General features: G+C 36.1%; 1 protein-coding gene across 2 annotated transcripts in view; it reads right to left on the bottom strand.

The window, feature by feature from the left end:
* The window catches only part of ARHGAP15 (Rho GTPase activating protein 15), a 607,941-nt gene that overhangs the window by 530,628 nt on the left and 63,411 nt on the right, over positions 1 to 13,902 (bottom strand). For both annotated transcript variants that reach the window (XM_001915565.6, XM_023622852.2), the window contains exon 5: positions 2,411 to 2,479. In XM_001915565.6, coding sequence (XP_001915600.1) covers positions 2,411 to 2,479 — 69 coding nt within the window. The remainder of the gene's footprint in view (positions 1 to 2,410; positions 2,480 to 13,902) is intronic.

Below are 13,902 nucleotides of genomic sequence, written 5' to 3'. Positions count from 1 at the left end.
TTTGGGAGATTTCACTTCTGACACCAAGACATACGAAAAGAAATGACTAATTAATGCTTCAAGATATAGGATGAGATAATGAAGGGAAAGTATATAAGTATAGATCTGTGCATTATGAGCCTGGAATTAAAAACAAAAACCATTAACTGTTTCATTCATGCATTCATTTAACACATGTTTACTGAGTTCTTACCATGTTCTAGCAACCGTTATAATCATGGCAATAGAGTTATAAACAAAGAGACAGTACTGCTGCCTTCAGAGAATATTCTAATGAGATGACAAACAAATATTAAAAAATGTATAGTATGCCACATGGTGGTAAGTTCTACAGAGAAAATCAAATTAGAGTAAGAGAAGTGTGGAGGGAAATGGTGGCATTGTTTGTTTTTAAAGTAGATTACGAAGACTTATCTAAAAAGGTGACATTTGAATACAGCAGTGAAGCAAATGAAGGAATGAACCTTACAAATTTCTGGGCACCAAATGAATTATTTTGTAGCAGGCAGAGGAAAGAGCAAGTGGAATGGCCCTGTGGGAGAAGTAAGGAGATTGGCAAGGCTGGAGCAGAATGAGCCAGGAAAAGAGAGGCAGAGGTGAGGCCAGAGAGGTAGCTGGGACCTGTAGAATCTGGCGAACCACCAAACATTCCTCAGCTTTTACCATGGGACAGACTGGAAGCCTTGTTTCTTTGAGAGAAACAAAGGAGTCAAAGAAGACATTAAGAGTTTTGACTGAAGCACCTGGAAGAACAAGTTTAGCATCTCGTGAAATAGAGAAGACTGGTAGAAACAGGCTTGGGAAAAAATAAGGATCAGTTTAGGATATATTAAGTTTGAGATGTATGTTAGACATATAAATGAAAACATCACCATATACAGTACTGGAGTTTAGGGCAGTGGTCCATGCTGGAGGGAGAAAGTTAGAAGTAGTTAGTGTAGCACAGTATATAAAAACGTAACACTGAATGAAATGCCTTAGGGAATAAGTGTAGAGAGAAAGAAGAAAATAATTGAGCTCCCAAATGAATAGGAACCAGCAAAGGAGATGGAAAATAGCTGGCCATTTAATTAATTGGAGATCCATGAGAAAGTGGTTTACTGGTAGCCGTGTGAGGAAATGTTTCAAAAAGAAGAAATCTTTAAATTCTTGGATAGATCAACTAAGGAGAGAACTGAGACTTTACCAATGGATTCAGCAATATAGAAATAATTGATGACTTTGATAGGAGGTGAGTAGTTGGCATAAAACCCTAATTGGAGTTGGTTTAAGAGATAAAGAGAGGGAAGAAATTAGAGACAGTAAAGATAAATAATCTTTTTAAGGAGTAAAGCAGAATAATGAAGGAATAGCTGGCATGAAGATAAGGGATTTAGAACACACAAAACAAAACAAAACAAAACAAAATAAGAGAACTGAATCAAAACAAAAGATATATTTTTAGTATTGAGAATGAGAAAGCCCAAAGATACAGGAAAGGAATAGCAGGAGATGGATAGGAATAAAGTCACCATAGTGCAATATCCTGTGAGTCAATGAAACTGGAATCATGTTGACCAATGTGAAACAGAGCAGGAAGGAAAAAGCATGGAGAAAAAGGGCATTACAGTTATCAAAGAAGTCATTAACAGAAAGAAGTACCAGAATATATTAGAAAGGTTGGGCTTGTGTGTTTTTCATATACCTCTAATATTTCACTCATTCACATTATTTACAATGTTTCAGGAACTCTTCTAGTCTTTAGGATACAAAAATAAACAAAAATGAAAAAAAAATCCCTGCTCTCATGGATTTACAATCTACCAGTAAGGGATTAATTTTTCCTTAAAAAAAAAAAGGACTGTCAAAATTTGCATGAGTCTCCCAATAATCTGTGCTTCCTTATACTCATGCCCTTGTGTAATCCCTTTTCCTTGAGTGTAGACAGGACTTAGTTAGTGACTTGCTTCTGACCAACAGAATGTGGCAAAGTTGATCGGCTACCACTTCCATGATTACATTACAAGAGATTTTGACTTCCATATTGCTAGCAGACTCTCTCACCTTCTCAGCTTGTGTGCTTTGAAGAAACAAGTTGCCATGCTGGAGAAACCCAAGTGGCAAGGAGCAAGAGCAGCCTCTGGCCAACAGCCTTGGAGGAACTGAGCCCTGCCAACAATGACGTACATGAGCTAGAAAGCAGATCCTTCCCCAGTCAAGCCTTCAGATGTGACCCTTATTCTGGCTTAAACCTTGATTGCAACCTTTTGAGAGTCTCTGAACTAGAGGACCCTGCTAGGCCATGCCCAGACTCCTGACCCACAGAAATATGAGATAATAATGTGTGTTGTTCTAAGATACTGAGTTTTGGGGCAATTTACTTTGTAGCAGTAGATAAATAATACAGTCTTGGAGTGAAGCAATCACTTACCAACTGCTCCAATGGAGGAATGACATCTTTCAAGACATGCTGTGAATGATTCCTTCTGTGCCGGGATATCTGCAAAAACATTGATATTTGATAGGATTTTATTATTTTCTTTTTTAAAAAAGTTTTAAGCGATTTAAAAGAGCATAATTTAGTAAGAGTGCACATGAAAATAATCATATTCAGATTCATTCAGGAAGGTGAATAAAATAGATATAAAATGAGAAGTGCATGTTTTGGACAGCAGAAGTGACACCATATGACTTCAAATATTAAAGTCTTAAAATGTCGTGCACTCCCGCCTTGTTCTCTCTGAGCCCTCACATTTGGAAAATAGTTGCCATGTTGTGAGGAAGCCCAAATCACTCCACACAGAGAGATGACAGAGAGAGGTCTCAGGTTTTCTGGCTGACAGATTAGTTGAGGTTCCTGCAAACAGCCTGTATCAACCACTAATCACGTGAGGATAAAGATGTCCTGATGATTGCTTCTCTCAGCCATCATCACTCCCAACCTTCAAGTTTTCTCAGCAGAGAACTCAAACACAGTGTAGCAGAGACACGCTGTTCCTGCTGTGCCTTATCTGAATTTTTTTTTTTTAAGATTGGCACCTGGGCTAACAACTATTGCCAATCTTTTTTTTTTCTGCTTTATCTCCCCAAAACCCCCTGTACATAGTTGTATATCTTAGTTGCAGGTCCTTCTAGTTGTGAGATGTGGGATGCCACCTCAACGTGGCCTGACGAGCAGTGCCATGTCCGCCCCCAGAATCCGAACACTGGGCCACTGCAGCGGAGCACGTGAACTTAACCACTCGGCCACGGAGCTGGCCTCCTTATCTGAATTTTTAACTAGATTCTGTAAGCATAAAAAAATCATTGTTTTACACCTCTATATTTCAGGTGGTTTGCAATGCTGTAATAATAACTGTAACAAACTATTTAATATTGAAAACTTTTGTGTTCATGACACGATATGAGCTCAGCTTTTTCAAATTCCATGTCCTATTAATTTTCATGTCTTCTACTACGACCCAGATGTATTCAAATACACAATAATCACGCAATAAGTGCTTGGGAAAAAATTTTTAAAATGCCTTATTGTTCCTTCTCCTAAAGAAGCATCATAGACAGAGTCCATAATAAAGCAAAAAGAGAAGGAGAAGAATTTATAATTAAATATTGTACTGTTTGATAACTTAAACACAAGCTCTCATTAATAGTACTGTTTCACTAAACAGAAATTTTCCAATATTTTGCATGAAGGAGAAAGGGAGGAGGGGAGGGAAGAATGAGAGAGAAAGAGAGAGAGAAACAGGAGTGAGACAGAGAGAAAGACAGAGAGACATGAGTGTGAGAAGTTACAGAAATAAAGCAGGCCTGGTTACTATGTCTAGAAAAGAACGTTGGATGTCTTTGGCTCTGGTTACTGGCATGTCTAAGTGACCAAAGGGATTAGATCAATACCTACTAAGATTTTGCTGGAATTATCAAAAGAAACCAGAAAGCCAGGCCTAAAAAACCCATGACTCTATACAACCCTTGAATCCACAAAAACTGGATTATGAAGGCAGAACAACCTTCAAGAAGGCCATTCTCTCCAATGCTCACTTCAGATGTGGCCCATGAAGGATAATACAGAAGAAAAAGCCTCTGGAATGCAGAGCCAGAAACCCTGGAAAACAATGGACATGGGGAATTCTACCAGAACGGAGGGCCAGGAGAGCCAGGAGTGGTCTTTACTGCCAGGGCAAGGGTCTTGCAGCACCTGCCCAGCAGGATGTAATCATGATTTTGGTCCAGTGATTTGGCCATTTATCATTCTTTCCCTTGCAAATGAGAAAGGTTTTTGTTTTTGTTTTTGTTTTTTTCTCTCCAGTTACTAAGTTCTTGCTCCATCACTGTCTATTGCATGTGATGGGGAAAGTAGGACAGAGAGCGTATTTTTCAAGTTCTGAATCCTTAACCCCCTGGAGAGAAATTGGGTCTGATGAAGAAGGCTATTTATCACCAGAGATTCTGGAATTGGAGCTTGATGGAGTAACTGATGAGACTGTTGGTTGTCTCCTTTGAGGAGGCAGATGGATGTATTTGAGTGCTGGAAGACAGGTGCACATTAATACATGGGAGGGGGAACTGTGGTAGAGCCTGATGGTCGCTCAGGAGATTCTGCCCTCTCTTTCCTAGGCGCATATCTAGACTGCATTTCCTAGCCTGCCGTGCAGTTAGGAGTGGCCAGGTGACTAGTTCAGACCAAGGGAAAGTCAACAGAAACAATGAGAACCACTTCCTCCTCAAGGCTATTAACCAGTGAGAGCTTCCCCGCCATGTTCTTTCCTTCCTCATATATTGACTGGGAGTAAATGTTGGACAAAGTGCTATGGGAGGATGAAGATGCAAGATGGAAGAATTTGGGGCCATGAATTGCTATTTGGAGAAAAGCCAAACACAGGCCGGAAAAGCTCAATTTGCTTTATTGAATAAACTTTTTTATTTTGGAATAATTTTATGCTTAGAGAAAAGTCACAGAGAATACAAAAATTTCCTGTGGAAAACTTCCTTCTAACTGTCACATAGTGAGAAATAAACTTTCTCAGAGCCATCATGTGCTTTAGAAGATTTTACAGCTGCTAGCGTTGCCCTAAATAAAATGACCATAGTTGATGCCCAATTACTGTTAACATGAAAGGTCTTTTGCATAAGGAAACTGGGAGCAGAATAGTTAGTTAATGGGAGTGATCCTAGAAACCAAAATCACACACCTGTTATTGAAGTATATATATTTGACATTTAAATCTCTTAAGGAACTAGGAATTTATTTTATATTGCTATACATTTAGAACTTACTACTCTTAACTATTACTGATCATACTAAGATTTATAATTTCAGTGAAAATTTGATATATATGTCTTATATTCAACTTACAAGAGTGGCAGAGTTCTGGGAGAGGGGAAGTTCTTGTTCCACTTTCTTGAAACCTTGCTGGATTTCTAGTGTTGGGGTAGAAGTCATTCCCTTGGCATGTAAAATACCTCAAGCTTTAAATGTTAGAGAAAGTAGTGACAAGTAAATGTCTTCACAATATTGGTGAATAGGCACAAGAGCATTCACCTGTGTCAGTCTTACTGTTTCTTCTATGGCCAAGTCCATGCCATCTTTTGTCCTGCCACTACTAGATTTTGATGGGCTTGGTGGCCCACCAACTTCTAAATATTCCCTTCCTGTAACCTATAGAAAGCTTTCCTATAAGGCAATGTTTCAAAATGTGTTGTGTACATATTGCCAGGGGCCCAGGAGATAATTTTAGCAGATGAATATTTTAATTTTAATTATAATTTACCTAATCTTAAGGTTTAGTAGAAAAATTTATCACATCAGAGCCATTTATTCAGTGATATGACTATATTTTCCATTAAAATAAAGAATTATTTAAGTATGTGAAATACGGAAAACCCCCACAAACATGGTAAGTGAATGACTGAAGTTTGGGAAGCAGATTTTAATAAGAAATTGAAACGGAAATTACCAGTTATTGAGCACATGCTTATTTCACCCTTGAAGGAAACCATTAGTTCCATGTTATAAACAAGAATTCAAATCAAGAAATGATACAAGGACAATACCGTCTGCTAACATTCATTGAGTGCTTTTTATTTGCCAGGCGCTGTTTTAAGTATTCTTGCATATATTAACATATTTCATTCTTATCCAAACCATAAGAGGTTGATAATATTACTCTCTTTTCATAAATGTGGAAACACAGACACCAAACATTTAAGTAACTTTGAAAATCTACAGCTAGTGAAACGCATGGGTGGTATTTTAACCCGGATCTAAGCCCTCAACTATTGCACTTCATTGTTTCTCCCGCAGTGTAAATGTATATGTATAAGAACAGTCACTAAATTCTTGGGTAACTACAAAGTTGAGATCCTCTGTGTGCATAAGTGGATATTTCTAAGGTAGAAATTTGAAGAGAGTCAAACATAAATTTGTGCATGTTTACACAGGAAGCTGGAAATCAGGTTTCAAATCTGTTATGAATCATCTTCATATTCCTTCAGGGGAAGTAATATTGCTGATCATTCCTAAATCAATAAGCTAGCCAATCTATCATGTTCAACCAAGTTATGAAGATGTGGGAAAAAAAAGAGAACTTTCATTACCTGTTTTTTGCCTTAATGCTCTTCTCAGTTAAGCATCAGGTACGGAACTATGTTATCAACCCAAATCGGATTATACTGACTGAGACTTATGATTTAGGAAATTCTGGATCCAAAATTGCTCAATTGTCCAGCATGGATATCAGGAAAAGTTAGGATGTTTTGAGAGAGCTGTCTTTGCATGATATACTTAATTGAAATAATAATTATAAAGAAAACTGAGGTCAATCAAAATCTCATTAGGTAAAGTTGAAGGGAAAAAGAAAGGGCTCTCCTAAACCATATATAAATAACAGAAAATCTTAAAGTATTTATATAATTATTTATCAATAGCTTATTATTAGTATCTGATAATTTTAAAGATTATTATGGGACACCCTCTTGAGAAACATTCTCACTTAAAACATTAGATGTCTTTATGACTATTCATTTGAGCCAGTGAATATGCCAGTAATTTCTAATAGTAGATACTCAAAATATACTTGTTTGTTGATATTATAAAATATCTCTATTTATCTATTTATTTATCTATCTATTTATCTACTTAGCCATCTATTTAAAATATCTCTCTTAGCAAAGAGAGTACTTCGTTTTGGATAGTCCTAACATTTTCTCCAGAATTTCAAAACTTTTAAATGAATCTGATACCAAAACTCTACATTTTGTTTTGGAAACTGCTTCTGGATAAGATTTACCATGGAGGCAACTGGGCTCTGTTGTTTGATCTTAGGTCCTTTTCACTTTTGCAGGAATCATTCATTAATCAATGGATTTGGAAAATTTGAATAGCAGTAATAATATTAGCAGTAGATTGATACAACTTTATTTCAATACATTATTTTCTCTGTTAATTACAGAAGCATTTCTTCTGAAGAAGCCTGAAAATATGGTTTTTATGTGTGTCTGTTTTCTTTTTTGTTTCCAAATATTCTGAAATAGTATACAGATCCTTCTTCTAAACATGATGGATGTGTATGTCCATCTACCACATATTTAAGTGTTCACAGACTTATTTTTTTTGCTAGTTCTTATACTCTTAAGTTATGAAATCTTGGTTTTAATATCATTTTACAACTCCCATTTGGGAATTTTAAGAATTGCTACTTCTCAATTTACTTCCAGTATTTTAGCAAAAAGAGGCCTTAAAAATTCCAAGTTTCTCTGGCCTGTTTATTAAGAATGTTACTTAATGATTGTTTTGAGGTGACACAGTTATGCCTTAAACTGTTTTTCTATCACAGTATTCTGCATCTTAAGCCACTGAGCTTTCATAATAAATACTTCAATTGATGCAACCTTTCCTTTGAGGAGAAAAAGTCAGACCTCATCTTCTTTTTCAGTGATGCTATCTTCCTATTGATTTATTATGTCGAGTAAATAGAAATGATTTGTAGCTACCACTGAAAAAAATTGAAATACAAATGTCTTCTGACTTGGATTTTTTTGAACCCAATATCAGATTAATATATCACTGCAACACTTTCAGATCAAATCTAAGAGTTTTGGCTTCATTATCACCACTCACCACTCTCTCTGCTTCCACTCCTTCTCTGATCCTCCCCAGGTACTTTAGCTCTCTAAGTGTGCAAAGCAAAGCGGAAAAATTAAGTATTCAGGATGTGCAATGAATATTCTCCTTTAAATTCCTTTTTGTCCTTATTAGAATGTGCATGATGATTAGTTTTTCAGATACCTTTTCCTCCAAAAAGAGAATTAAAAAGTCACTTTTTTCAAAGTGTCTTCATTTATCTTCCATTTCTTGATCATTTTTATCTATTTAAAGAATATGAAACTGATGGGTGGGACTAGTACTTGATATATTACAAACTGTAAAAATAACAGAATTGGGGCATATTATTTTCCCTGTGTAGGAGAGTCTACTATGAAAGTTATACATAAACATGAAACGTTCCACATAGCTCTGATTTTAAATAGATTACCATTTTTGATGAAAGTTTATATCTTGTGGCTTAGAATTGAAATAAAATCACTTGAATAAAAGCGTTAGTTTGTTCCAACATTTTCACAGACATGTTCATTTTCTGAGGCATACCTCCCATTAGCAACCTCCCTGGATACTTGGATGAAAAATAGAAATAAATCTGTGGTTAAGTTTAGTTTTTATCTTCACAGTTTCTCAAAAAGTTTTTTTTTTTTTGGTGTATCCTAATTCTTATGTTCAAATCTCCATTTGTTTTGCCAAATTCTTTTTCTTAAAGCTATTACAATCAGAAATTAAGGAAAGTTAGTGAAGCCTTTCTTTTTTTTAATGTGGAGACATGGCCAATATTTCTTGTATTCACAACAATTTAGTTGTTTAGAAATAATAAACATCAATGTAAGTGATGGCTATATATTTTTTTAATCATGTGTATGTGGTAGGTAACTGCTTTTGAGGAAAGAAAATGGAAAAGATATGAAGACATTACCTTATCCTGCATTTAATCTTCTAATTTTACCTATTTGTGACTTGTAAAATTCATCCATGTCTCAAAATTATTCTACCACTAACTAAATATTTCTTTCATAGTCCTAATGGGAGGTAATGACATAAACCATAACCAAAATCTTCTGCTTTGTTCCTTATTAACGTGCCACAAGTACATTGTTTAACATGCACGTTCTCCTCCTCTGTCTACCCACAATATCCTTCAGTCACCATAGTGGGCATCCGTAAGCTGGATGGACAGCTTCTGGAGGACATATTCAAGTTTACAAGCTTTTTTTTTTTTTTTTAGTTTGTTGAATATTCTTTGGTCAGCATCTAGGTCACCTGAGGCACTCATCAGCCTTTCAGTCCTGGGGTAAGCCCAATTGAGTTAAATTCAGCTTCAACCACATTTTCCTATCTCCCAGATAGCCAAAGGGAAGTACTTGCTGGAATGATTCTAACTCCTTAATATTTTCCCCTTGCTTCATTTAGTTCCAGACACTCGTGTTACTTCAAGAAGAAAATCAAACTGCCTCACTCCTTCCTATTTAAATAAAAATTAATCTACAGTGTACACTTCCTTGTTGATTGCTAAATACTATTTCTTTTAGATCTCTCATTTCTTTTTGCATGCTTTCAGGATAATGTTTCTCTCCAAGAATTTTCTCAGACTGAGAGGTGTCATCCATATGGAACTTGGAGACACCACAATTTTAGCCTTCAAAATTGTTCTTAAGATAAAAACTACAGAACCAAGAAACACAGAGATACCTGGGGAATACAATTTCCTACAAGTTTTTTCATGCAAAGTGTATTTATGTATTAATTTTTAGTTTACTTTTTTTCTCTATAGGTTCATTTGTATTTATCCTTAAATTTATAAATTGATAAGTGAGAAACTGAAGGCCAAAATAGACACATAAACATTTTATCTACATATAATATCATTATATTATCAGTATTAGATCTAAAGCATCATATAATTTCTTAGAGCTATAGCTAAAGTTACGACCATTAGCAGTTAAAATAGTTTATTCATCTCTTTTACTCTACTTAACAGAGATGTTTACTCTGTTGATATAAACAAAAGGAAATAGCTTAGAGAGTAGGTTAAGAAAATCTAGATGCTTATCTAGAAAACTTGGCCCAAACTGACATTTTCTCCCTTACTGCAAGTCAAATCTAACATTTTAATTAAAAGATTTAAGACAACAGAAAACAGTATCAAGAAAATTATCTTGCAGACATCTCAAAACAAAACAAAACACAAAACAAATAAACAATTATTGAGGGTCTAAATTATTAAAATGGTCTACCCATCTTTAGCCAAATGAAACAAATCGTTGTCAAATCACCATTTGGCTATGTCGGACACAAACAACCTATATCTAATTTCATGATGTTTAACTGTCTGGAAATTCTCAACAAATTAGAATCAGGCTTTATTTTCAGGCTCAAATATAAAGTTTCTTTCATTTCCCAGAAGGGCTTAAGTTGAAATGTCAAGTTTACTTCTTACTTTTTCAGGTGTATGTTCAACCACGGAAGAAGAAATTCCTTTGTTTGGAAAGGTGTAATCCATGGTATATCAAGTTTGAGCCATGATATGTAAAGTTTGACAAAGATACATACCCACAGTCAGATTGCTATAGTCTTTTGACACCTTTCCTCATACATCATTATTTCTTAATGCAAAGGAAAAGTATTGTCTAACTCACTGAAAATTCTCTGCCGGTGTTGAAAGGTCACTTCTAAAAGCATTGTGGGAAGCAAAGCTTTTAATAACTATGACATTCTTTCAAGAATTAACAGACTTTTGGTCAAATATTTAAAATATGCACATGCATGCTCTCAGCATCTTTAGTGAATATTTAATAATTGTATCTTTCCGGTTTCCTTTCTTCAGATATTCTTTGAGGTTTTCATAGACCCCAAACTCACCTTCTGCTGCCGAAAAAACAGATTTAGTTCTGAAGGTTAATCCAACTCAGCAGGATTGAAGGATGGCACTTTTCCTTGGTCGTAAGTATGTTGGCTCAGGCCAGACAGCTGTTAGGACATTCTCCTCTGGGAATCGTGCCCTCAACACCCACCGTTGATGCACATACATGGTCTACTGGCTGCCGACTTCCATGCCCATCTGCTCAGATGGCATGGTGCCCACTCACAAGTTGGCTGGATCCTTGCCCTTAGTTTGTAGGTGCCAGGCAATGATGGGTTTAGATGGGCAGCCTGCATAATACTACAAGTGACAATTTTTTTCTTTCTCTCTCTCTACAATATCTGTCCTCTGTACCTTCTGTGAAAGAGAAATTTGTGTCTATACACCTTTGATTAAACCTCTGGACACATGTGCTCTTGTACAGGTAGACGTACAAATGTACCCAAGCTGCTACCAATGGTAAGATGAAAGAGAAGAATCCACAGAGCCCCCAGATGACAAGTTCTAACCCCGAGATGGGTTGGATTGTGAAAATCCCGACCACCTGGAGTCTGTCAGAAGAAATTTAGTGTGGCTGTAAGTACAGCAGACCTCTCACAGATAGCAATGGCACCAGGAAATAGTTTAAGTTACAGCACTTTTTGTCTGTCACAGCTCCAGCACAAATCACTTGCCTTACATTGAAAAGGCACCTACAACAGCAAACGAAATAAATCAGGCAAAAAGAACAAGCTTAACGGGAACACAATTTATATGCTCAATGGGGGCAAGGGTGCAAGCTATGCTATTCAGACCTTAGAAATAACCCTGACTAGAGGTCCTAATAGAAAAGAAAAGAAACAGAAATAGCATCTCTTTTTCCAATCTACAGCAAACCCGTGGAGAGGAATGGATTGGCGTAGGAGGTTGTGACTTTAATGATCCAAAGCATATGAATGCTTGTTAGCAGACAGCAGACAGACATAAGTAAGAACAACAGTAATGGCTACATCTGCAGCCTGGCCTATAGCACTCAAAGCAATCAGGCAGCACTGGAGAACAGTGCCGGAAGGTATGTTAAAGCTGTGCTTTCCTTGTGTGTTTATTTAAGGGTGATTGAATTCAGGGTGTTGTCAGTCTGCCTTGGAGAATGGTTATCCAATGTGTAGGCATGATCTTTCTCCCTGAATATGCTCTGTTGAGTCAGTTAGTTATGTGTGACTACTTGCTCTGTCCTAGTCTTTACACAGTGCCAAAATCCTCCAGTCCCAGTTCCAAAGGAACAGGGCCTAAAAACTTTTGGCTCCAGAATCAAATTAGGCTTCTCTGCTTCCCTAGCCAGAAATGCATAAATACCCAATGGCCAAAACCAAAGAATTTGACATTGTGGAATGAATAGAGCTGTCATATACCACTAAAGTGTGGAAATATCTACCGTTTGAAGTCCGGACTAGTTCAACATCTTCAGTAATCAGAACAGACTTCTTTGGACACCTTCATGGGGTTAGTCTGGCTTTTGATTGGGAATGTTTCTGGCAAGCTACGGATTCCAGATATCAGAAATGCAAGAACATACGGTTTATAAGAGAAAATCTGCCATCTTTTTCTATCAAAAAAAATTCTCAAAGGCAGCCCATTTTCATAAAAGGCAGATCCCTCGTCCTGTTTTCCTGATTGACCTTCAAGTTAGCACCACTTGCTTAGAGGTATACTTAAAAGAGAACTAATCAAAGAAGAGGTAAGTTTGTATAGTCCGAAAAAATATTTATGTAAAGCTGAATTTGAATTTGTCTGGGGAGTTTCTTGTGAAAATAGACACAGAATGGATATAATCATTCCAAACTCCTCAATCTGATTACTATGCTATAACTGTCAGAGTTCCCCAAGAAAATCATTTTCCTCATGACTTACCACACCTTGAGGATATAACAATAATAATCACATACAACTAATTTATTGAAAATGAAGAAAAGCAGATGTCCTGTCTAGGGACTCTTGAAGGTAAGGGCCACATTTTACTCATCTTAAAAAACATAGAATTTAGCACAGTGCAAAACCCATATTATGGGATTCATCATTTCAAACTTTATATTGCATCTCTTTATACATGTGAACTATTATTTCACTGAATTCACCAAAACCTTCAATAGCCTATAAATGTCTTGCTCTAAGATATCTTGTTAGAAATGTATTCATAATTTTTTTCAAAATGTGAAACTAGTTAGTAGTCTTTTCCAGATGAACTTTTATAATTTCTCATAGATTTGCCATCTATCCTTACTGAAATAAGGTTAAATTTTCAAAATGATCCCTCCCCATTAATCTACAATTGAAAGAACTGATACTAGTTGGATAATAGTTCTCTGGTCTATGTAGTATATATGATGCTTGGGGCTTAGGCTCCTCTTCTAGAGGGAAAAGCTGAGAAGATATAGATAGAGATAGATATGGATATAGATATAGGTAGACATATTTTTGCTTTTAAATAGCATTACACAATTATGTAGATTATTATTTTGAACAGGTCTGTGTTTTATTATCACTTACCTTTTGGGCAACTGCTTAACCTCTTGGTGCCTCTATTTCCTACACTATAAAATATGGCACAATATAGCACTTTTTGCTCATAGGGCAGCTTTAGAAATAAGAAAATTAATATATATACAGCTTCGACCACACGGTAAGTCCTCATTATTATAGTCTCCCCTATACCAATCTTCCAGAAGTCCTTCTAGTAAGTGAGTAAATACATTCTAGTAAATGGGTAATTACATTAAGCCATTGTACTTAGAAAATCTTTGATGCTTCTAGAAACTCCTTCAAAAAGATTTTTTACTTTATTTTAAGAAAGTCCAAGCATTTCCTTCTAGGACACTTTGAAAACATTTTATTAGAAAAACCTTTAAACATTCAATGAGATTAGATTATACTAGGCATGCAGACAAGGAGGTGAGAATCTTGAGGTCGTCTTAGAATTCTG

The sequence above is a fragment of the Equus caballus genome, chromosome 18, assembly GCF_041296265.1.
Source record: "Equus caballus isolate H_3958 breed thoroughbred chromosome 18, TB-T2T, whole genome shotgun sequence".
Lineage (NCBI taxonomy): Eukaryota > Metazoa > Chordata > Mammalia > Perissodactyla > Equidae > Equus > Equus caballus.
The sequence above is the reverse complement of the archived record's forward strand: the minus strand, read 5'-3'. Positions and strand labels throughout refer to the sequence as shown.